The sequence below is a fragment of the Chaetomium strumarium genome (genome assembly GCF_033439665.1).
Source record: "Chaetomium strumarium strain CBS 333.67 chromosome Unknown B0T15scaffold_5, whole genome shotgun sequence".
Taxonomy (NCBI): Eukaryota; Fungi; Ascomycota; class Sordariomycetes; order Sordariales; family Chaetomiaceae; genus Chaetomium; species Chaetomium strumarium.
In genome coordinates, this window is record NW_026944433.1 from 3,222,973 (window position 1) to 3,246,096 (window position 23,124).

A 23,124-nucleotide genomic window follows, 5' to 3' on the forward strand; every position below is an offset into this window, starting at 1 on the left:
CCCAAATAAGCTGTCATAACTACTAACTAACTGACTAAAATCCATTAATTAGCCCCTTTTAATGAAAAGAAACCCATCAGAGTATCCCCTCTCCGCTTCCTTTGTTGTTCTAACACTTGAAACCATTTACCAATGCAAAAACCCCGTCTGCTTCCAAGCCACTATATAGAGACGGGCGGTCTCGGCACTTACGGGGCCCACTCTCGCCATCGTAGGGGAGTGTTCCTTCGCTTTAGTCGTGTCTAAAATCAGGCCACCGCAGGACATGCGCTCAAAGTGTTCGTCGAGGAAGTCAACAAGACGAGCTGCCGGGTTCTCTGTCTCGATATGCAGGGGCGACCGACGGACCCGCTTGATCCAGCTCTTGAAGGGAATGATAGCCTCGCGCGGAATGTTCAGCGCGGCGGCCAGCACAGGCGACATGTCTTTCCACCGTTGACCGACGGGGTTGTCGATGTGGTAGACGGGATATGCGTCCGGGACATCATCATCGGCAGCAACAGAACCGAGCTTGAGCAAATCAGCAGCGACACCGGCGCAGTGGTCTACGGGAATCCACTGCAACACGCCGTCGAGGTCGGGCCATGCGCGCAGGGCCTGGGCCGACTTCACCATGAAGGCAAAGTGCTCGACGGGGTTCCAGTACCCGCTGGCGGAGGACCCAGCAATCTGGCCCGGCCGCACCACCATGGGTCGGAATAGGCCCGGGTACCGATGTAGCGTCTCGTCCAGCATGCGTTCGCACACCCATTTGGCCTCGCAGTAGCCGCTGGGAAGGGCGGCCGAAAGGGGGAAACGGCGCTCGGGCACGCGCGCCTCCCCCGCGTAGCCGACCACGCCGATGGACGAGACGAACTGAAATCCGACGCGGATGCCGGGGCTGCTATCGTCGTGAGTATTACTAGTAGCAGTGGCCATCTCGCGCGCCAGGTCGAGCAGGTTTCGCATGGTCTGTAGTTGCGGCTCGAAGGCGCCGACGGACCGCGTGCCGCTCATGGGCCACGCGTTATGCACGATGTGGGTGCCGTTCTGCACGAGCCAGTTGTACTCGTGCGGTGGCAGGCCCAGGTGCGGCTGGGACGTGACGGTTTCGAGGACACGCAGCTTCGCACGTGCCCCTGGCGAGAGCACAATGCCTTTGGATAGAAACGACTCTTGCTGTCGCTTGTCGGGAGATAGGCCGCCGCTGCTGCTGTGGCGGCGGTTGAGGCACACGACCTGCGCGACGACAGGGCTCTCGGCTAGCTTCTGCGCCAGATGCGAGCCTAGGCTCCCGGTGGCGCCTGTCACCAGAACGACAGCGTCGCGGGCCACCTTGCTAACCCTGCTACGCTTCGTCTGCTCTTGCTTTTTCTCCCTTTGCGTGCTGAGGGCTTGCAGTCTTGGCGTGGCCCAGCCCGCTGAGTATCTCGCGACGAGCCTGTCTGCCTCGGCGGTACGAGCTAATACCACCTCCTCGCCTCTGTCGAGCTCGGTCGTCAGCCTCGGAGCTGGCTTCGGCAGGCGCGCCCCCTGGGTCCCGGAGGCCAACGCAATGATGACCTTCTGGAACGCGTTCTCGGCCAGATGCCCGTCCGTCCAGTCGACATGGCCAAAGCCGGCCGAATGTAGGTCGCGCTCCCAGTGTTCTGCCGGCACCACCGCATGCGTCCGCCCGTCGTCGAACAGCCACCAACCCTCCAGCAGACCGAAGACAAGGTCGATGAAGGGAGCCACCTCGGTCATCTCCAGGATCATGAGGAACCCATCGGCCCGCAGAGCCTGCCGCACATTCGCCGCCGAGACGACCAGGCTGTGCGTGGCGTGGATGGCGTTGCTGGCCAGCACCAGGTGCTGTCCGCGCAGCTCCGGCGCCGGCGGCTTTTCGATGTCGTGCACGGCAAACCGCATGAACGGATACAGCTTGCCGAACCGCCGACGCGCGTTGGCGACCATGGACGGCGACAGGTCCGTGAAGGTGTACTCGACGCGCAGGATGCCGCGCGCCTCGAGCGACGCCAGAAACGGCGCCATGACGAGCGTGGTGCCGCCCGTGCCGGCGCCCATCTCCAGCACCTTGAGCGTCTTCCCCGTCTCCTCTGCCGCGGCGCCGCCGCCGTGGGCCCGACTCTGGAGGCGCTCGGCCAAGCGCTCCACCACGCGACGCATCTGCTCGTAATTCATTCGGTTGAAGGTGTGCTCGCAGTACATGGCGGCCGTCAGCTCGCGGCCCTCCGGGCTGCCGAAGAGCACCCGGATGCCGTCGGTCCGGCCACTGAGCACGCCCGCCAGCTGCTTGCCAGCGTAGTAGGTCAGCCGGTTGGGCACGGCAAACTCTGGGTGGGCGGCCAGGAGCTCCTGGAGGACGGCGTCGCTCGTCTTGCGCGGGGCGGCGATGTGGGTGCGTGTCAGCTGCTGGCCGGCTGCGGCGTCGGGGTCGGGGTCGACGTCGATGAGGCGGGCGTCGCGCTCGAGGAATTCGTACAGGCACTGCACCAGCCGATCGTGCTGCGGGAGGAAGGGCACGCGGTCGAGCCGCTGGCCGGGGGCGGCGGTTCGGAGGGGCGAGCCGAGCTCGTCGAAGGCCTCGACGACGAGCGCCGCGCAGAGACGGTTGCTTCCGGCCATATGGGCCGTTTCGGTCTTGTCAATCCGGTATTCGCACATGAGGCTGTCCGTAGCCAGCTTGACCTCGCCGAAGGCCTCGAGCACGTCTGATGGCAACAGTGCCAGGGTGCTCACGGCCGGCGGTGGCACGGTAGCTGGACCTGGTGTTGTCAGGGGCTTGCTCGAAACGTGCTCGGCTCCTTTCTGGGCTGCCTTCTGCCGGGGAGGAGGAATGTAGATGCCCGAGTCCGGAGTCCCTGAACCGGATGAGCTCTTGACTGGGTCCTCCTGGCCAGCCTCCGACGACCATGTCCCGCCTTCGCCAGTCGTGGCGCAGGAATCGCTTTTGTCCTCGTCCTCGTCCTCATCGTCCTCGTCGTCTTCGTCGTCTTCGTCGTCTTCGTCTTCTTCGTCTTCTTCGTCTTCTTCGTCTTCTTCGTCTTCTTCGTCCTCTTCGTCCTCTTCGCTGACATGATCAACCACAACCGAGCTGTCCTGGTCCCCTTCCGCGTCCGGGCCAAAAAGGGCCTTTGCTACGCACGCGACAAACTTGCGCAGACTGGTAGCCTCCATCTGCTCGGCCTGGTCCAGCTTGCAGCGGAAGGCCAGCTCCACTTCCCGCGCCAGCTCCATTCCCATCAGGGAGTCAATGCCGAAGTCGGCCATCTCCGAGTCGAGCTCTATCTCGCTGGCTTCGATGCCCGACACGCCGGCCACGAGGTTGCGTACCTCGTCGGTGATGTCCCGCCGGCCCGAGGATGTCTTGCCCTTGCCCTTGCCCTTGCCCTTGCCCTTGCCCTTCTTTTGCACCCGTTTCTTACTACTACGACTAGGACTGGTCGTAGTGCTGACTCCCTGCTTGGAAGCAGCAGTGGCGACGGTGCGCGGAGGGGGCTGCGAGACCTTGGGGTTGGCGCGCAGCACCGACTCGTCGGTCGTCATGCGCGCCAGCATCCTGCTCATCGACGCCTTCGCCACCCGGCCATAGTGCACGCCGAGCATGACCTCGACCAGCGCTCCCGTCGCGGCCTCAAAGACAAACAGATCCGACAGGTACCCCTTGTCCCCCCCTTGTGGCGCATGGCGCGCGTAGACATGCCACACGTCGGTCGCCTCCCGGGGCGGCGACACGACGGCGGCGCGCATCGACCGCTCACACGCCGTGGCGATGTACATATCACCCGGCGGCAGGTCGGTCATGAGGTTGACCCACAGCCCGGCGACCTGGCTGAAGCTGTCGCTCAGCGGCACGTCCAGCCACGTGTTCCCGCGAAGGTGCCGCGGCAGCTGCACGTGGCCGGCGCACTCGGCGCCGCGCCCCACGAGGTAGCGCACACCGCGGTAGATGTCGGCGTAGTCGACGATGGCGCCGAAGGAGCGGTAGACGTGGCGGCCCTGCAGCACTTCGACGCCGTCGCTGTCGAGGCCGAGGTTGAGCAGTTCGAGGCAGCGCGCGTGGCTGACGAGGCGGGCGAGCTGGCCGAACGCGCCGAGGTAGGCGGCGTCGGTGGGGGCCCGCATGGAGACGCGGGCCTCGGCGTGCGTTTGAAGAACGTGAACGACCGACGTCTCGTTGGTCTCGCTGTCGGCGGCGGGGGCGGCAGCTGGGTCGAGGACGGTGTCGGCGGGGACGCTGAAGATGTGCGCGCGCCACTGTGTGCGGGTTCTGTCCAGGGGCGAGAGGTCCAGGTAGACGACGCGGGTCGGGTCCACGCAGATGGGCGTGTGGTTCACCATGTCGCGCACCTCGGGCTGCACACCCGACGCGCGAGCGTCCGGGAGGAGGCTGAACAGCGCCTCGATCACGATGTCGCACTCGAGCGTGCCGGGGCAAATCGGCGCCGTCTGCACGATGACGTGGCCCAGGACGAAGTGCCTGTATTTCTCCGATTCTGTGTTGATGCGAAAGCGCGCCGTTCTCCTCCTCCTCCTCCTCCCGCTGTCTTGGTACCCGACAAAATGCCACAGACCCAGCCGCTTGGGATCGCTAGTATTGGGCTGGTTCTGATCCTGGCGCAGCTGCCGTGGAGCTCCTGCGAGCTCGCCACCACCGGAGACTAGGGCCCTTGCCGCCTCGTTGATCGCCTCGAGGGGCGACTTGATGGGAAGCCAGTGGCGCGAGGATTTGTCGAACTGGTAAGGCGGCAGCAGCAGCAACTGCGCGTACTCCTGCGCCTGCAGGGCATGATGTGGCCAGAAGGAGACGCGCAAGCCCTGGTTCCACAGCGAAACCGTCGCGTCCACCAGCCCGTCGACGCCCGTGTCCGAGTTGGTGACGGACACGGCTTGGAAGTGGTGACTCGACGAGGAGGAGCGCGGAGGCTGGCTTTGGGCGAGGGCCCTGGCTGCCATGACGGTGACGGTCGAGTTGGAGCCCGCTTCGAGGAAAATGGCTTGCGGGTGGCGCTGGGACAAGCGCTGCACCGCGTGGTGGAAGAAGACAGGCTCACGCATCTGTCGAGGCACGAACCTCCAGTCCGTCTGGCTTGCGTCGGACGGTGCTTCCGTGGCGCGCTCGACGGGAATCGAGGGTGGGTGGAAGGTGAGCTCTTTCCCGACCTGCCCTAGCCCATCCGCCAGTCTGTCGACGAGGGCGGAGTGGAAGGCGTTCGTCACGCCGAGTCGCTTGCTCTTGACCGCCCCGAACCTGCCGGGGTCCGAGGTGATGGTTGTCTGCACCGCCTCGACGGCGCCGGTCGACCCGGCGACGGTGAAGCTCCGTGGGCCGTTGTAGCACGCAATCTGGGCGCGGGCAGCGCCGTTCGCGCCACGGATGCGATTCGCCTCCTCCAGGAGCTCACGGACGAGCGTCTCGTCGGCGGCTTCCACGGCCATCATGGCGCCCGGGTCGTCACCCCAGCCATCGCGCACCAGCCCGGCCCGTGCCGCCACGAGCTTCACCGTATCCTCCAGACCGAGGACGCCGGCCACGCACAGCGCCGTGATCTCTCCGAAACTGTGGCCCACGACGGCGGCGACCTTGGTCCGGAGACCGCAGTCCAGCCAGCTCCTGGCGCACGCATACTGCAGGGCAAACAGCGCCGTCTGCAGCTTGACCGGGTCCCGCACCGGCTCTCGCGCGAAGATGTCCGGGTAGATGCTGCCCAGCCCGAGGGAGGCCACGGCGGCGTCGCAGTCGTCCAGGTGCCGGCGCAGCACGACCGCGCTGTCGAAGAGCCCGCGGTCAAGCCCGACGAAGCCGGACACCTGGCCGCCAAAGCACAGGATGACGGGCCGCTCGGCTGGTACTGGCGCAATTCCGACGCTTGCCGCCGCGGCGTCTTGGTCGAGCCGGTTCCCGGAGCGGGCGACGCCGGCGGCCTGGTCCAGCTTCTCGTGCAGCTCGGCCACCGAGCGGCAGCGGAAGATGAAGCCTTGCGGCAGGCCGCGGTTGGACTGCCGGTTCACGTTGAAGGAGATGTCGGCCAGCGTGATGTCCTGTCGGGGGCACCAGGATGATGACCGCAGGTATGCCACCAGCTTGGCCGAGTACGCGGAAATGGCCCGGGTGTCGAGGCCCGCGATCCAGAAGGGATAATACCGCCTCGCCCCCTCTTCCGCACGATCCCAGGCGCCACTACCGCTGCGCATCGGCACCGGCAAGCATTGGGGCGGCGGGTCGGTCACGATGAGGCTTGCGTTGGAGCCGCATGCGCCATAGTTGTTGAGGAGGGCGATCTTGTGCGCGCCCGCCCAGGGCCGCAGTTCCGTGACCACTTCCATCATGTCGTCGGGCCGCGCATCGATATTGCGGCTCAGTTTGGTAAAGCTGGCCTGCGGAGGGATAAAGCGGCCGCGCATCATGATGACGATCTTGACCAACGCAATGGCGCCCGACGCGCCTTCGGTATGGCCAACGTGGCCCTTGACCGAGCCGACGGGCAGTTTCTTGTCCCGGCCGACGCCCGGGCCACCGAGCGAAAGGCGGATGCTCTCCCACTCGGCCGGGTCTCCGACCGGCGTGCCGGTCCCGTGGGCCTCGACGAGGGACACGTCGCGGGGCGCGACACCTGCCTGGCGCATCACATACCTGAACAGGGCCGACAGCGATGGCGAGTTGGGCACAAACAACGGCGTGCAGTTCTGGTTCTGGTAGACGGCGGTGCTGGCGATGGTGGCCAGCACGGGGTTGCCGTCACGGACCGCGTCGGACAGCTTCTTGAGGAACACAAAGGCCAGGCCCTCGGCGCGGCAGTAGCCGTCGGCGGCGTCGTCAAACGGCTTGCACTGGCCCGTCGGGCTGATGAAGCTGCCGGCGCTGAGATTCTGGAACCAGAGCATGTTGGTGATGCTGTTGGACCCCCCCGCCAGCGCCGCCGTGCACTCACCCGACAGCAGGTTGCGGCAGGCCGTGTGGATGGCCACGGCCGAGGATGAACACGCCGTGTCAAACGTCATGCACGGGCCGGTCCAGCCAAAGTAGTGCGACACGCGGCCCGTGATGAAGCTCTTCAGCGCCCCTGTCGCCGTGAAGGCATTGGGCTCGTGGCAGGTGATGTTGTGCTCGTAATCGACGCCGCAAGAGCCTAGATAGACGCCGACATGCCGCCTGTCGCGGCCGTCGTCGCCGTCGTCGTCGCGCACGGGCGGTGTCTCGGTGAAGTAGCCCGACTGCTCGACGGCCTGGTAGGCGGCCTGCAGCACCAGACGGCTCTGCGGATCCATGGCCGCCGACTCGCGCGGGCTTCGCTTGAAGAACTTGTGGTCGAACGCATCGGCGTCCCGCAGGAAGCAGCCGTAGAACCGGCTGTTGGGCCCGCCGCTGTCTGCTGCCTTCCGGAACAGCATATCGTGCATGAGCCGCTCCCGCGTGATCGGCTCGTGCTGCGACTGGCCCGTCTTGAGCATCTCGGCAAACTCTTCCAAGTCGTCGGCGCCGGCGGTCTTGACCGACATGCCAATCACCGCTATGGCTTCCGTGTTGTCGTCACTGGCGAGGCGTCCATGAGCATGTTGCGGCTGCGCTTGGATACTGCTGCTGGTACTAGGACTAGGACTAGTACTAGTACTAGTAGTAGTAGTAGCCCCATTCAGCACGGACGCTGCGGGAGGCGGAGGACTACCAGTAGGAGCCAAGAGCATGTCCCGATTTGCCTGGTCGTCCTCGAAGTGCACTTGGCGAGTTCCGAGCCTCCGCATCAGAGAGGGCGGAATGCAACGCTCGAGGCCAAACGTGACCACAAAGGGCTTCTTGCCCTCGCCCTCCGTGGCAGCTCGGAACGTGCCATACCAATTGCACTGCTGCACCAGGATGGCGCGCAGCACCATCTCTGTCATGTTGCCGCTCTCTTGGGACACGGGTCTGCCCTCGGCCTGGTTGTTGTAGGTTGGCAGCGCGAGGGAGGCTGCGTCGGCATACTGCAGATCGTCGAAAGACCGGCACAGGTCGACGAGACGCTCGGCATCGTCCTTCCGGTCCGCGCCCGGACTGTGGATATAGCCCTTGATGCCGATCTCGGCCGCCGTGACCCCCGCGGCCTGCAGTCGGCTCAGGAGAAGAGCAGACGTGCGCCGGGACGTGGTTACCGTGGCGCGGGCCTCGTCATACACGACGGCAACATATGCGTCCGGTGCCAAGCCCTCCAGGATGCGCGTTACCTCGTTAGCCTGCGTCTGGCCACGCCATGCTATCGCGTATGACACGGAACCGCCCTTGCCGCGACGCTTGTCCCACACTTCTTGGGCATCGATCAGCGCTCCGAGCAGCATCGCCAGCCGCACTGCCACGGCGCCGTACTGGCGGAACTCCTGCCGGCTCTTGGCGCTCGCGACGGCCACCGAGGCCAGCAGCCCGGCACAGAAACCCAAAGACTCCACCTCAGCCTGACCAGCCCCTCCTCGCTGCTTCTGGCGTGCCACCAAGTCCGCTTGTGGATCTGAAGATCCGGGCCGTGTGAGCTCGAGGTAGCGCCAGTACTGAGCTAGCTGCAGGAATACCACCAGCGGTCCGACCACGATGCTCGGCAACAGGCTGGCATCGTCCTGCGCGACGTCGACGAGGCCGTGCCGCAACCATGAATCGAGATCGGCTAGTTGCCGTCGGCCTGGGATTGCGTCAGCGATGTTGGGTACCTTGTCAGTCAGCGCATCCCAGTAGGTTGGCAGCCCGGCGACTGTGTCGAGGATCCAGTCTCGGTGGCTGGAGTGAGCGAGCGGCCGGACCAGCCTGTCCATCGAAGGCTTAGTGAAGGTGCCGACATGTGGTCCAAAAAGGAGAATGGTCGACTGGCAGGAGCCGTTGTTGGAGTCCGTTACGCTCGTCATGATAGCTCCTTTCTACGAGTAAGATTGCCAAGGATAGAGGCAAATAAGACTTCCAAAAACTCAAGGCATACAAGAGACCTGCGGAAGTCGGTTGATGTTGGGTGCTTCGAGTCCTGTTTTGCTATTACACCTGAAGGGCGCGGCTACGTTCTAGCATTTCCCCCCAACACCCTATGCGCATAAATACGTCCGTCAGAGGACTTAGGTCTGGCGCGCACGGCCGTGCACTGGGCCACGCTTCATGCTTGCCTTCACAGAGATCAAGGATCAGCGTCTTGTTTGGGCCAGAACCCCAGAGTTGGCAGTTGAACCTAGCCCAGTCGGCAGCGTAGGCTGCCCTGACCAACGGCCTTTCGGACTTGTCAGTCCGAAAGTCCGGCGCAACAGCTATCATGTCAGCTCGGCCCGGGCTCCCAAATGGGACTTCGAAACAAATTATCCGCAACGACTTCCGAAATCATCCCGGACCTCAGATTTCTCCGGCTGTGCAAGTGGCTCGTTGACCGAATCCTGTACGAGAGAAGAAAGCAAGGAAGTGAAGTGGTGAAATGTAGGGTTCGGATTGCTTTCTTGAGGAGGGACGAGACTGTGTCCCTAGAACCTATAGTAGTTCTTTTTATAATGTAAGAGAGTCCTTGGATCGCAATCTTCCTCCATGTAACCCTATATATTACCAGTCCTCCTAGTGTGTGTTGACTTGTGGTCGGTGGCCTCTACCCTTATCTTCAGCATCACGATTTAAGCACTCGGGTTTTCCTCGAGTTGATTCCCCACCAGATTTCAATCCGCCGATTGCTTCGGTGTGGAGTTAGTGTAGAACAATGAAAAACAAACAGGGGTCTTTGCTATGCAATGAATGGGGTGCTAACTTCTAGACTGTTGTAATTACGGTCACGATGGTAGCAGAACGTTGAGGTTCCCTATCATCCATTAACTATGTGATTGATCCTACCACTATAGTACTAGTAATGCTAGTACCTAGTTAGTAGTTCGATGTCCTTGCAGCAGGCTGCCCACTCGGCGTCTGTATTCCGTCTTCGCTTCCACCACCATACCATTCACGTCAAAGTCCCAAATCTTCCTCGCACGCCGCTGAAACTCGGCCTTGATTTTCCTGCTGTCCCGAGCCGTAGCTGGATACCGCCACTGTAAGATATCGCCCATGTCGCGCGAGCTCTGCACCAACCACTGGCTACGCTCCCTCCGGACGGCACTGAAAGCCTCCAAGGCAGCCGGGAGAGCGCGCAGTCGTACGGCCACGGGCAGATTCTGAACCTGGGCAAGCAGCTCAGCCAGGACGAGTGCATCCTCGACGCCCATGCCCGCGCCGGCACCATGGAACGGGCTGCTGGCATGTGCTGCGTCGCCGGCGATACACACGCGTCCGCACGCGTACGCTGGCGCTGGGTTCTCCGCCATGTCGAAAACGCCGTACTTGGGTAGCTGCTCCGGGAGGAGATTCACGATTTCGGCGACGTGCGGACCCCAGTCCCGGAGCGCGGCGGAAGCTTCAGCGCGTGTGCTGGGGGCGACCATGGCGTGCGGGTCCAGCCAATCGTCCGGGTCATGGATCGCGAGGAATATATTATACATGGCCGCATTGTTCACCTTTGATGGTAGTAGTGCTAGTATCAGCCCTCTGCTTTTTGGTAGAACGGGCCATGGAAACAAAGACTTGACAAACCGGGAAGGAGATCATGTGGGCATCGGGCCCTAAGTGAATGCAATAATCATGCGCCTTGTCGGGGCCCAAGGCAGCAACAGCCCCTGGGAACGGAACAATAGCACGGAAGAACTTCTTGTGGCTGTAGCTGGGCTTCGTGGCTGGGTGGTCTGCGCCCAGGAGAAGCTTGCGCGTGGCCGAGTGGATTCCGTCGCAGCCGATCACTAGCGCAACATGTCAGGGACTCGGAGTGATAGCAGAATAGTGCACGGAAAACAGAAACGAACCGACATCGGCCTCGGCAGTACTGCCATCAGCGAATGCCAAGGCAACTCTGTCGCTTCCCTGCACGTCGACGTAGTTCACAAGTTGTTTCCCAAACTGAACCGTCCCTTCCGGTAGCTGCGCCGCCATGCCAAGCAGAAGGTGTGACCGCAGGCAGGCCCAGAAAGCCAAATCACCTTCTGGCACTTCGAAAAGCAACGAACTCTCTTCCCGCTCGGCAGCTTCCTTGGTCCGTGGATGGAAGCCGTCCCAGTACCGTATCGTCTCGCGCGGACTCCTTCGGCCAACCTCGCTCAGGATCTCCAACAGGCGTGGGTTCAAGCGCTGCAGACATTCCCGCGCGACCCCAGTAAAAGCGATCCCTGCTCCGATCTCGTTGATTTGGGCGGCACGCTCGTAGACGGTGACCTGCATCTCGCGGTGCAGGAGGCCCAGAGCCGTGACGACGCCGACGATGCCGCCACCCACGACGGCGACCTCCAGTCGAGGCTCGGGCCCATCTCCCTCTCCGCCTGAAACGTTCGGCAGTATGTCGGCCATGCGCTGCTAGGTTGGGAATCCAAAGCGCCGGGAGGGAGTATTGTAGAGAAAACTGCAAGCCTGCAAGCATCCACGTGGCCTCAAGAGACAAGGGCTGAGGAGCGTCCAAGGAGCGGTCGTGTGGGAATTCGTCGTGGAAAAGCCTACTAGTACTTGGTATCTGTGTTGACTACCGTAGCTGCACCCCAGCCGAGTCCCACTCTCGACCGTACATCAGATGCGCCCGGATTCAGTGCAAGTACGGCGGAGATACGAGACATCGCTTAGTCGGGCTCTGTATCGTTCCGGAGATAGTATTCTCCGCTAGACACGCTCACCACAATGGCTCCGCTCCGGCCTTCCGCTAAGGACAGAGAAAACAGGACTACCGGTAGCGTCCAGGTTGTCCCCCTCCTTCCATCCAGCCTTTGTACATCGTAACTGTGTTGTACCATAGAACACTGTAGGCGCGTTAACCTCCGAAAGAAACCCCGAAGACACGCGGAATGAAGGGCAAGAACAGAGAACGCTGCTACTATACCCAGTTTCAGCAGGGTCTGTATACAGATAGAGTACTATGCGCGTGAAAGCGCAGACTTTACCGCTCCCTCCTCACAAAGTCTAAGCACGCTCTATAGTCCCTAGTTCCACTCGTCTTACCATCTTCATGGCACCACAGGCGCCGGACGACTGTACCGGCAGCGGCAGTCCTACTCGCGACGACGATGCGACCCTGCACCTCCCGCGCATCCTCTGCCTCCACGGCGGGGGCACCAACGCGCGCATCTTCCGCGCTCAGTGCCGCGTCATCCGGCTCCATCTCGCCGCCTCATTCCGTCTCGTGTTTGCCGAAGGGCCCTTCTCCAGCCCGCCCAGCCCGGATGTCGAGTCCGTCTACGGCGAGTGGGGACCCTTTCGGTCCTGGCTACCACCGGCACCCGGGAAGGTATCCGATATCGACATCGGCAGCATCGACTCGAGCATCGCGGCAGCTGTGCGGGCGGATGACGAGGCCGGCGCGACCGGCCGCTGCGTGGGATTGCTGGGGTTCAGCCAAGGCGCTGGGGTGGCGGCGAGTTTGTTGTGGAGGCAGCAGAGGCGGGACCAGAGCCAGGCGAGCGGAGGGGACATGGACATGGACATGGGCGTGGAGTGGGAGCGAGCGGTCGGCGACTATCGCTTTGCTGTTTTGATCGCCGGGCGGCCGCTTTCCATGCCTCTGGCGACGGATACCGCGCTGAAGGACGTGGCTGCGGATGAGCCTGTGTTACTGAGGCTACCGACGATTCATGTCCATGGCCTGCGAGATCCTGGGCTTGCGATGCATAGGAGCTTGCTCCACGACTGCTGTCAGAAGTCTACCGCGCGTGTGGTGGAGTGGGATGGAGATCACCGGGTTCCGATCAGGACCGACGACGTCGTTGTTGTGGTCGCCCAGATTTATGATGTCGCTTTTGGGTGTGGCATTCTGGGAGAGTGATTGTGCGGGGTGCATATAATGTTGGCTGGCCGACCGCCTGCCAACGGATGTTCGTTTTGGCTGGCGCAACAGGTGATTGCATGGAAGTGCGCATCACTTACCTATGGACAATGCGAGTTTGTTTGTCAGCCCAGAACTTGCGGCAGGGCCCAAGTACGTGATGCAAAACATCACCGAACGCCAGGCAAAAGAGTATAACTAGTTATCCCAACTCAAAAAAGATAGACCGTCTTGCAAGAATTTGTCGGAACTTGCCGTATGGCCAAGACGAGGTTATGATTGACCCACCTGCAGAAAAGCCCCTGAGGTGCGAGATAAGAGAAACAAGCAACTTTTGGTTCAATTTGGTGACATCTATCGTTGGATTCAACCCACGCAGTGGTTCTACTGTAACAAGATTTAGGTCAGGGTTACCCATTTCTATAAGCGCTCCTTTTCGCCCAGAAGATGGGGCTGACCCTGGATTTGCAGTCGGACGCCAACAAGTAAACAAGAGTTGGTTGGATAACGTTGCAGTGTCTAGTGTGAACTGCTGTGAACAAAGGCCGATGAATGCACACGGCGAGCATGTCCCGGGAGTGGGGCTGTCGGTTTCCGATGCGAGGCTGTTTCGGGATTCATCTCAACCCCGAAAGCGGGGTAAAATACCAACGAGTAGCGACGTCGTCCCGGGGAGTGGGGCGCAAGGTTTCCGATGTGGGGCGATCTCGGGAATTGGCTCAGCCTCGGAGCAAAGTGAAATAAATACCACTTCAACGCGCTTGTCTGTCGTGTGAGGGTGGGTTGCACACTGCACCGTATGCACAAACACGAAGGCTGCCCCGAGACACCTTTGTGTTATGCTTCATGCACAAGGAGGATCCGATCCTGGGACTCGGGTCCAACACAGGACACTGTTCTTCAGACCATGCAGCAATCGTCTCGATTGCTTTTGGTACAGGCAAGTGACAGGCGACTTGCATAGCACATGGTAGGATCACGGATATGGGCCACGAGCCATGCCACCAAGGGTGAAGCATTCAATTGCGATATCCTACATCAACTTGAACATCTAATTACTAGTATGCACGGCATATCCCTTCCATCCCCACCCTCTGAAGATCCGGGAAAATGGAACCGACCATCTCACGCACCAAACAAAGCAAATGGGCGTTTGATCACCACGGCACAAAAAGGCCAACGGAGGGAAAGAGTGTCAGGCTACCTCCTCCGAACCCATCTTTTCCGCCACATTCTGGTCACATGTCCGCTCACCATCTTCCGGAGCAGGCTTCTCCGAGGTGATGGCATTGAGCTTCTTCACTTTCCGGACGTCCTTCCACCCCAGGCCCCAAGCGATGGGCAGCATGCAGGCGCTGACGGCGAGGCCCAGGTACATGACATGGCCGATGGCTTTGCAGTACGCCTCGAGGGCGGCGTCGAGGGCGGGACCCGAGACGATCTGGCGGATGGACCGGGCCCCGGCACCGACGATGATGTCGGGAGAGACCCCAATGATTGCGATACGCTGGCGCAACTCGCGGCGGAGGCTGTTGCTGAAGAGGGCATTTGCAGCGATCAGAGACGTGGCGGCGCCGATGTTCATGGTGCAGATGACGATAGACATGGCGATGGGGATTTGGGCCGGAGGAACGAGGTTCTGGACTGCTATGTATGGCTGGAATAAAAGCCCGCAAAGATAAGCTGATGCACTCCGCCTGATCACAGGGAAAGAGAAGAAACTCACACCCGCGGCTGCTGAGCCACTGCCAACGCCATAGAGGACCTGGTATCCGATCCAAGATGCAACGGATGTTGTAGGACTCAAAGTTGACAAAAGGCCGTAGCCGATGGTGGATATCGCACCGCCTAGAAGGATCCATGGAAGGTAGTACCCCAATATTTCGACTGCGTAGCACGACGGCGGTCAGGAAAACTGCTAGTACTAGGGAGGTGGTGGACTTGAAAGTAGAAGGAACACACTACTCACCCATGCTACCAGAGACCATGGTGAAAAGAACCAAGCCGAGAGTCGTTGGCAGCATGTGCACACCGCTCATCAGGGGCGAGTCGTCCAGGACTGCTTGGAAGTACACAGCCAGGTAATAATCAGCCATAAGAATGCTGGACAGGGAGAAAAACAAAGTCATGGCGGCCGAGGAAATGACGCGGTTCTTCAGCATGGCAAACGGCACCATGGCCCCGTCTCCCTGGTGGTATTCCCAGACCAGAAATACGGCGAAGGTGGCAGCGGCCCCGACCAACAGACCAATGACCACGGAGCTGTCCCAGGGATATCGATTTCCGCCAAACTGAAGGCCCAGAAAGAACATGATGGCCGCCGGGCAGATGAGGGCAAATCCTGGCAAGTCCAAAGACTTAACGGTGGTGACGAGGACCTGTCGGACGGGAGGCTTGCGCTTTGGTTCCGGGACGTCTTGGAAAAGCAGGCACGCGCCGACGACGGCACCGAGAGGGAGGTTAACGTAGAAACCTACACACGGGCGCAAGTCACGTTAGCCCCGAACACGTTGCACCAATTTCCAGGAGCAAGGAGAGAGTTTTGGCAACGCACACCACCTCCAGGTGACCTTGGCGCTAAACGCGCCTCCGATGATGGGACCACACGCCAAACCCAGCTGGCCTAGACCCATGTTCACGCCCATGAACAGGGGCTGTCTCCTGGTGGGAAGAGCAGCGGCGATGGTGCTCAGGGCGCCCGTTGCCACGCCCGAAGAACCCAGCCCCGCAATCGCCCGGCCGACGATGAACATGTTGGACGATTGGGCCGCTCCGCAGATGGCCGAGCCGAGCTCGAAGATGACGAAAAAGGCGAGGAAGCACCACTGGGGACTCCAAGTATCAGATTCAATCCCCACATGAGTTGGGACACGGATAGTAGTGGCCAAGAGACCCGAGGCTTACTACTACTTGCCTTGATGGAGAAGTAGGTGTAGATTTTGCCGCTCAGGGGCTGGAATGCTGCGCTGGCAAGCTGGTAGGCGCCGCCGTACCAGCCGATGTCGATCAGCGAGTCGAAGGCGGATGTGATGGAAGGCGTTGCCGTCGACATGATGGCGAGGTCGAGATACACCAAGAGGTAGGCCAGCACAACCGCCGTCAGGATGAGTGTGAGTCTGAACCCCTCGGGATACTCATGCTTGTATTCCTCTTCCACGCGACTGGTGGAACTCTTCTCGAGGGCCGCTTGCTTCTGTGTTGGAGGCGCTTGTGAGCGGTCGGGTGAGTATTCCGCAGCGGCTTCCTCCTTCCCGGTCGCGAGGGCATGGGAAGTGTTTTCGGACATTGGAAGAAATAGAATTATTTGGTGCTTTGGTTGCTGGTGTGTCTCGGAGCAGGCTGTAGAGGTCAGTTCTACTTTGCAGCGTAGATGTTGCTAAGAGAACGAGACCTTGACACTGGGGACAGTACCGACACAAGTATGCTTCGCTTCCTGTACCTGCTTTGTCGACCACGGATTTTGCCTTGACTCTCGGTCTGTCTATTGAGCCGTCACGACGAAAGGGGCGGAGTCCGGTTCGTCCGAACCGGAGTCTACACCCTTTCCGTACACAAAGACACGGACAGAACCACCTTCCTCACTCGGTTGTCTGCAACATCCAATCTTGTTCTCGATGCATTTTGAGCCGTGTCTACAAGCTTTCCACCTCGCATAGCTGCTCTCACCATTGCATTTGTTGATGCAGCTATAATCACAGGACTCGGGAGCTTCTCATGCAGATTGAATAGGGGAGAAGACAAGGACATTCACAATTACTGCCTTTTGGCTTTGATCACTCTGACTGCTCCTAAACACCAGAGACAGACTGCTCTGAGCTTCCGAGACATGTGCGTGGGGCTATGGCTATTATTTTCTTCCGAAACATCCTCCGTACCCCAAGTGTGTGGGCATTTTGTCTCCAATCCATATGTGTTACTCGTAGGGGATACTACCTACCTTGGAAGGCTCGCTTATGCCGAGCTCTAGAGACCGGAAGAATGCAACAAACCGGTGGTATTAATCACCCCGTCCGCCGTCGTCTACGATAATGGAACTTCTGGAGGTACTACTGTGCCCTTCACATCCAGGCTCCATTAAGCCCAAACGACACAACACAATCTCCCATTGAGAAAAAAGGCGGACATGGAAGGGAGAGCACTCCGGCAGCAGCCCGGTTTTGCCTGCGAGGAGTGTCGAAGACGCAAGGCCCGGTGCGACCGAGGGCGGCCCAAGTGTGGCTTCTGCGCTGAGACTGGTACGACATGCGTCATTGTCGACAGGCGGCAGCAGAGGGGTCCCAAGAAGGGCCAGCTCAACGCGATGCGCTCACAAATCGGTGCGTTCACGTCGATCTGAAGCCATTTCATATAAGAACTGTGGTTGTGTCCCCCCGGATTGGGTTGTCCGCTGCACCAGCTTCGAGCGCTTCAATAGGTCGTGGGGTTCCACACTTTACTTACAGTTTGCTTATTTTGTTCACATACATAGCCGCGCTTCAATGGCAGCTGGAACAGCATTTTGGGTCTACCTCCGGCGACACGGCGGCGGTACCAGAAAGGCGGGTCCGCGAGCGAGAATCCGAGTCTTCACGAGCGCAGATTCCTGAGGAGGACAGTGTCAGTCAAACAAATGGGTTGGATGCAGAAACCCATCTTGCGCTCACTTGTACAACATCAACGGCATCATCTGCGGCGGCGACAACGGCAATATCAGCATCAACGCTGACGTCAACATGTACTAGTTCCGACTCTGCGGCTGGTGCGGATCTCGTTGGCTGGGCAGACTGCATGGACTGGCAGGATCCGGAAGACGCCCTCATGCCATCCGATGGGAGTCACGGGACAGAGATCACGCTCCTGGATCATTTCGACCGGGTCGATGCCGGTCCGTCCTTGGTGGCTACGAGGTGCAACTTGACCAATCTCATGCAAGCCGACTTGTGCGATAACCCAATGATGTTTCTTCTTTTTTTCGTGTTTCTTTTTCTGTCTTTTTCTTTCTTTTTTCTTTTTTTTTTTTTTTTTTTTTTTTTTTTTTTTTGGCTGTTTGTTCTCCATGTTGAGTCGTTTTGGGCCTGCCGCATGCTGACCGATCTTTCCTCCCAGAGACCAGCTCTATTTTGACCGGGTGCATCCCGTCTTGCCCATCGTCCACCATGGGCGCTACTTGGCGTGGGCAAGTCAGGAGAGCCTCACGCCAGCCCGGGCCTGCCTCCAGTCAGCGATGCGTACAATGGCAGCGGCCATGTCAGGCCAATGGGCCGGTCTCGCTGACCAGCTCTGCGCCGAGACGCGCCATCTACTCGAAACTCACGGCCAGACACCAATCACGTCCAAAGACGAGATCCCACTTGAGCACATTCAGGCATGGCTCCTTCTGGCATACGCTGAGCTCCTACGGATAGGCGAGCACCAGGCCATGCTTACGGTGGGTCGCGCGTTCCGCCTGGTGCAAATGGCACGGTTGTACAATGTAGATGCCCTCGACAATTCCCAAGTTTCGCTCGTGTCTACCGATCACGCGCTATTAGATGAGAGCTTCGTCGACGCCGAGGAGAGGAGACGGACCTTTTGGCTGGCCTTCAGCTTTGACCGTTTTCTGTGTCTGCGAAGCGGGTATCCCTTGACGTTGCGAGAGGAGATGGCAAGTACTTATAGCCTCTTTTAGTACTGACAAGCGGTTGATCTTGCTGATAGGTTCCAGGTCCATACGCGTCTCCCGGCGCCTGAGGAGAACTACCGGAACAACCGATCAATCCGCATGGGATTCCTGCCCGAAGCTCTAGCAGAGCCCGCGCCGAGCACGCTGTCGCCCTTTGCCGAATGCATCGTGCTGGCAGCATTACAGGGGCGCTGCATGACCCACCGAGACGCATCTGTTGAGGACAATGGCCTCAAGGTGTACGACTTCTGGACCCAGCAGGAATGGCTCGCCTCGGCAGTAGAGAGGCGGGTGCAGACCCTCGTCCCGTATTCGCCCGTCGACGGCGACCCCATGCTTCTCTTCGCCCACATGCTGGCCCACAGCGCCATCGTCTTCCTCAGCGATACGGTGCAGAGCGCCTCTTGGCATACTAGTACACTGGAGCAGCAGCTCGTGACGGCCGCCTACGCACGCCGCGCCACCGTGGCGGCTCTGGAGATTGTGCGTCTAGCCAAGACCGTGCCGGCGCTCAGTTGCTTCAAGGCGCATCCGTTCCTACCCGATCCCCTCGCCTGCGCGGCCAACTTTCTCTCCGCGCCCTTCACTCCGGTGGTGGGGCGAAATGAGGGCGTCGAGCAACTGCTACGTGTGCTCCAAGATGCGCAGGTGATTAACGGTCTAGCGCGAGAACATTTTCAGTCCCTGAAGTCAAGCAGATCGAAATCAAAAGATTCTTCAAGTCAGGCTTAGTACTAGACAAGTAGTTAGCAACCTCAATTCAGTCGTTCTTGGTTAGGCACCTGCCTTTACCCTTGTACTGCCATGATTGTCCCTCGGTGCCTTGGTAGCAATAGAGAGAACCACATCCTCCAGCCAATGTTCCATTGCAATTGGGAGTCTAGGGCAAGACGTTGCAGCGGATCGGACGGAGAACAATTATACAGTACAGACGTCTGCGCAAGACCGTTTGACGCAAACGGAGTCCGGGCCGCCGCTGCGGCAATTCTCTTGCCGACGGGGATTGGGCTAGGCCTCCAGGACTGAAAGTTTCCAGATCTCCTTATGGGTAGATTGGGTGTCCGTCCGGGCGTGACGCGTGAAACCCTTGGCATGCAGGCTAACTTTTTCGGACTTGCTCCCTTCAGCAGCCGGGACACACTGCTTCTCTGAAGGAAGGAACGCGGAGTTTCGGAGCTGGTTACGTCCAGTACCCGGACCGTGGAAGCCATGGAGCATCCTCCAATAAACTTCCGTAGAAACCCCATTCGGCTAGAGTGCGACGATGGTATCCCGTGGTAGGAACACCGCCTGCCTCGCGACAACGAAAGATTCCTCAAAGGGTCCCCAGACAAGGGATAGTCAGTTCGAGAGTGAAATTATCTTTCCCTAGCTTGTGCTTATAAACATAGCTCTTTCCGATATTCTAAAGTCATCCTGTATTTTCGTAATACTACCTAGGTGACTGCATTTTTCGGGTAAGGGTTGCCACCAACGCGGCGAAGTCTCGGCATACTTGGCCTATCCGAAGCGTAGCGAGACCCGACATCATGTCCATCCCTGAATCCTGTTCCGTGCTTGTGGTGGGAGGCGGCCCCGCCGGCTCGTACACAGCATCGGTGCTTGCGCGCGAAGGGGTCGACGTTGTGTTGTTCGAGGCCGACCACTTTCCCCGGTATCATATCGGCGAGTCGATGCTTGCCTCGATGCGTCATTTCCTACGCTTCATTGATCTCGAGAAGACCTTTGATGCCCACGGATTTCGCAGAAAGGTAAAGTCTCTGTTTCCAAGCTTCGGCATGTGAACCTAATCTAACACCAAAATCTGATGGCAGAATGGTGCAGCGTTCAAGTTGAACAACAAGCGGGCTGGCTGTACGGAGAGACATACAGAGATTCCCCAAACACTGAGTTGAGCTGACTGCGCCATACAGACACCGACTTCATTGCTGCCAATGGCCCCAACGGCTACTCCTGGAATGTGATACGCTCCGAGTCGGACAAGCTGATGCTCGACCATGCCGAAACGAGCGGCGCGCGTACCTTCCAAGGGGTCAAGGTTGAGTTCATCGAGTTTGCCCCTGCCCCAGACTTTCCCCAGGACGAGAGGGTCTGCAACCCAGGGCGGCCAGTCTCGGCATCATGGCTGCGCAAGGCCGACGGCACCACAGGCTCCATCAAGTTCGATTACATCGTAGACGCCAGCGGGCGCAACGGCATCCTCTCGACCCGTTATCTCAAGAACCGGAAGTTTAACCAGGCGCTCAAGAACGTGGCCAACTGGGGCTATTGGAAGGGCGCCAAGACGTACGCCCCGGGCACGGAGATGGAAGGGGCCCCGCTTTTCGAGGCCTTGACAGACCATAGCGGCTGGTGCTGGGCGATCCCGCTGCACGACGACACTCTGTCCGTCGGCATCGTCATGCGCCAGGACCTGTCCGTCGCCCGCAAGAAGAGCCTGGGCTCGCCCACCATGGTCGAGTTCTACAAGAACTGCCTGACCATGTCGCCAGAGATCCACGCCAGATTGGCCGAGGCTGAGCTCGTGTCACCCACCATCAAGGCAGCCTCGGACTGGTCATATAGCGCGTCGGCATACGCTGGCCCCAATTTCCGCTTGGTAGGCGACGCCGGCTGCTTCATCGACCCGTATTTTAGCTCGGGAGTGCACCTTGCCTTGGCCAGCGGTCTGTCGGCAGCCATGACCATTCAGGCATCCCGCCGAGGCGATTGCAGCGAGTTCGATGTGGCCAAGTGGCACTCGGCCAAGGTTGCGACGAGCTATTCGCGCTTCCTCCTAGTCGTCATGACAGCTTTGCGGCAGATTCGCAAGGGGGACGAACCGGTGCTGAGCGACTTCGACGAGGACGGGTTTGACCGGGCTTTTAGCTTCTTCAAGCCCAGTGAGTGAAACCCACCATCCTCATTCCCCTGCGAGCCTCGACACGAGAGACTTTGCTGAATCTCTTGGATAGTTATACAAGGCCTCGCCGACGCCGACGTAAGCGGCAAGCTGACACAAGACCTCGTCTCCAAGTCGGTCGAGTTCTGCTTCAATGCGTTCAAGGACATCTCGCCCGAGGCTCGGCAGGCCGTGCTCGAGAAACTTGACCGCGTAAGGGTGGATCCGGACGCCGAGACCAAGGAGGACCTGGAGAAGCTCAACGCGGACGAGCTGGCAGTGTTGCGCACCATCCGTGCCCGCCAGATGCTCCGTGCGGAGGATTCGCTGAACATCGACAGCTTCGCTGACGAAGTCATCGACGGCTTCGTCCCGCGGCTGATTCGTGGTAAGCTTGGGCTGAGCAAGGTGCACAGCCGCGCGGCCGGCCCGACGTACTCGGAGAGTCTGTTCCGGGCGGGGCTGAATAACATGGATGCGAACAGCGGGTCGAGCTCGACGACCGAGAAGGTAGTCACGGTGTGAGGGATGGGTTGCCTCAGATCGAGTGGTGAGACTTTGAGGGAGTGTACGAGGGCAAAGTGAGCCTCATAATCGGCATTCACCAAATCATGGTAGTATTGGTAGACCTGAACTGGTGCCAACTGTCCCTTGTAGACAATGTTCTTGTTGGAAAGGGAGCAGATGTAGAACCAGTTCTGGAGCCCGACAGTATGGGTAGCCCGCTTCCGGAGAACATAGAGTTGCCTCTCGAAGAGCTTCTCATCAAACTTCTCTGGGTCCGTCATCTCGGGAGCGTTGCCCGAGCCATACGCAGACTGCAGCACGACGAAGGGCTGCAGAATGGTAGGCTCACGAGAGGCGGCAGCAGGACCAAGGAGCGTGGAGTCCACGGGAGGCTCTCGCCACCCCAGGATCCTCAGGCCCAAGCTCTCGGCAATATCTTCCAACTGCCGCTTGGACTCCTGCAACGTCTCCTGATCAGGCTTGAAAAACAGGTTCCCCACAGCATACTGGCCCGGAGGAGGAAGCTTAATTCCTTCTTCACGCTCAAAGTTCTTGACAAAGAACTTGTGAGGAATGGAGGTCATGACACCCGCGCCGTCGCCGTCTCGTGCGTCGGACCCCACCGCACCGCGATGGGTCATATTGCAAAGGAGGTTCCGCGCTACAGACGTTAGGTCCTCGGCCGTCGCAAACAAGCTAGAAACGACCTACCATCGCTGACAATCTTGTGGCTAGGCTTGCCCTTGATGTGGCTTCGAGTTGTTAGCGCGATGGCTCATGCTAACACAGAGTAAGCCACTTACCATGCAAAGCCGACACCACAGGCATCCTTTTCAAGTGATGGGTCATTAGTCATTGCAGGAAACGTGGGAGTCTTGCCTTAGAGGTAGTAAGTTAGTGGAATATGTTTGCGAGTGCCTGACTGGCTTAGTCAGCCAGACCCACCTACGCCTTGCGTGCGGCCCACATCTTCTTCTGCTCTGTTGGATACTTCAATGCAAGGTTGCGTCCAACATCACCAGTTGTGCCAACAGTGATTTGTCAATACACAATTATGGTGCTTAGCCTCCATTCCACACAGAATCGTCTCAGTCTCGGGCCACAGGTTTGGGGTTTGACGTTGTGCACATGGACCTGTGGAGCACGTCCAGTTTGCAGTCCCGCACATTTTCAGCCTGGATATTGAAAACTGAAGGTGCATGGCACACCTGGCATTTAAGGCATTTTGTGGGCACCGACTTGGCTCTCACACCTTCAACCACCAACTCACTCACCTAAAACAACGAAATTTCTGCTGT

At 59.6% G+C, this 23,124-nt stretch overlaps 7 protein-coding genes across 7 annotated transcripts; 3 read left to right on the top strand and 4 right to left on the bottom strand.

Annotated features, from left to right (window-relative positions):
* Positions 1-9,098, bottom strand: B0T15DRAFT_419250 (uncharacterized protein). The gene is made up of 4 exons (XM_062865526.1): positions 7,628-9,098; positions 4,219-7,576; positions 3,070-4,164; positions 1-2,958 (listed from the first exon to the last, which is right to left on the bottom strand). Exons 1-4 carry the CDS (start codon positions 8,848-8,850, stop codon positions 127-129), a joined length of 8,508 nt encoding a protein of 2,835 aa, XP_062720644.1. The 5' UTR covers positions 8,851-9,098; the 3' UTR covers positions 1-126.
* A 623-nt stretch (positions 9,099-9,721) lies between these two features.
* B0T15DRAFT_437576 (uncharacterized protein) lies at positions 9,722-11,338 on the bottom strand (the record flags this gene model as incomplete). The annotated part of the gene is made up of 3 exons (XM_062865851.1): positions 9,722-10,458; positions 10,535-10,737; positions 10,801-11,338. 3 exons carry the CDS (start codon positions 11,336-11,338, stop codon positions 9,829-9,831), a joined length of 1,371 nt encoding a protein of 456 aa, XP_062720645.1. The 3' UTR covers positions 9,722-9,828.
* A 540-nt stretch (positions 11,339-11,878) lies between these two features.
* Positions 11,879-12,934, top strand: B0T15DRAFT_254744 (serine hydrolase FSH). Its single transcript, XM_062863228.1, has one exon. The coding sequence runs from the start codon at positions 11,985-11,987 to the stop codon at positions 12,795-12,797; it is 813 nt and encodes a 270-aa protein (XP_062720646.1). The 5' UTR covers positions 11,879-11,984; the 3' UTR covers positions 12,798-12,934.
* A 633-nt stretch (positions 12,935-13,567) lies between these two features.
* Positions 13,568-16,083, bottom strand: B0T15DRAFT_568551 (major facilitator superfamily domain-containing protein; the record flags this gene model as incomplete). The annotated part of the gene is made up of 5 exons (XM_062870771.1): positions 13,568-14,454; positions 14,524-14,684; positions 14,767-15,270; positions 15,352-15,622; positions 15,712-16,083. 5 exons carry the CDS (start codon positions 16,081-16,083, stop codon positions 13,993-13,995), a joined length of 1,770 nt encoding a protein of 589 aa, XP_062720647.1. The 3' UTR covers positions 13,568-13,992.
* Positions 16,084-16,920: 837 nt separating this feature from the next.
* Positions 16,921-19,212, top strand: B0T15DRAFT_558949 (fungal-specific transcription factor domain-containing protein; the record flags this gene model as incomplete). The annotated part of the gene is made up of 4 exons (XM_062870491.1): positions 16,921-17,113; positions 17,266-17,716; positions 17,883-18,424; positions 18,455-19,212. 4 exons carry the CDS (start codon positions 16,921-16,923, stop codon positions 19,168-19,170), a joined length of 1,902 nt encoding a protein of 633 aa, XP_062720648.1. The 3' UTR covers positions 19,171-19,212.
* Positions 19,213-19,967: 755 nt separating this feature from the next.
* On the top strand, positions 19,968-21,844 carry B0T15DRAFT_399340 (uncharacterized protein; the record flags this gene model as incomplete). The annotated part of the gene is made up of 4 exons (XM_062864998.1): positions 19,968-20,218; positions 20,303-20,328; positions 20,352-21,320; positions 21,393-21,844. The coding sequence occupies 4 exons, from the start codon at positions 19,968-19,970 to the stop codon at positions 21,842-21,844; spliced, it is 1,698 nt and encodes a 565-aa protein (XP_062720649.1).
* A 76-nt stretch (positions 21,845-21,920) lies between these two features.
* Positions 21,921-22,682, bottom strand: B0T15DRAFT_495291 (class II glutamine amidotransferase domain-containing protein; the record flags this gene model as incomplete). The annotated part of the gene is made up of 4 exons (XM_062867090.1): positions 21,921-21,948; positions 22,013-22,487; positions 22,538-22,578; positions 22,630-22,682. 4 exons carry the CDS (start codon positions 22,680-22,682, stop codon positions 21,921-21,923), a joined length of 597 nt encoding a protein of 198 aa, XP_062720650.1.
* Between the last annotated feature and the right edge of the window lie 442 nt (positions 22,683-23,124).

Excerpts from the sequence above, each read along its gene's own strand:
- B0T15DRAFT_419250 (XM_062865526.1), bottom strand. The coding sequence starts at position 8,850 with ATGACGAGCGTAACGGACTCCAACAACGGCTCCTGCCAGTCGACCATT. Across the intron at positions 4,165-4,218 it reads GGCGCGCGCACATCTTCAGC|ACCAACGAGACGTCGGTCGT; the intron begins GTCCCCGCCGAC and ends GCCGACAGCGAG. Across the intron at positions 2,959-3,069 it reads GGGACCAGGACAGCTCGGTT|GACGATGAGGACGAGGACGA; the intron begins GTGGTTGATCAT and ends GAAGACGACGAG.
- B0T15DRAFT_254744 (XM_062863228.1), top strand. The coding sequence starts at position 11,985 with ATGGCACCACAGGCGCCGGACGACTGTACCGGCAGCGGCAGTCCTACT.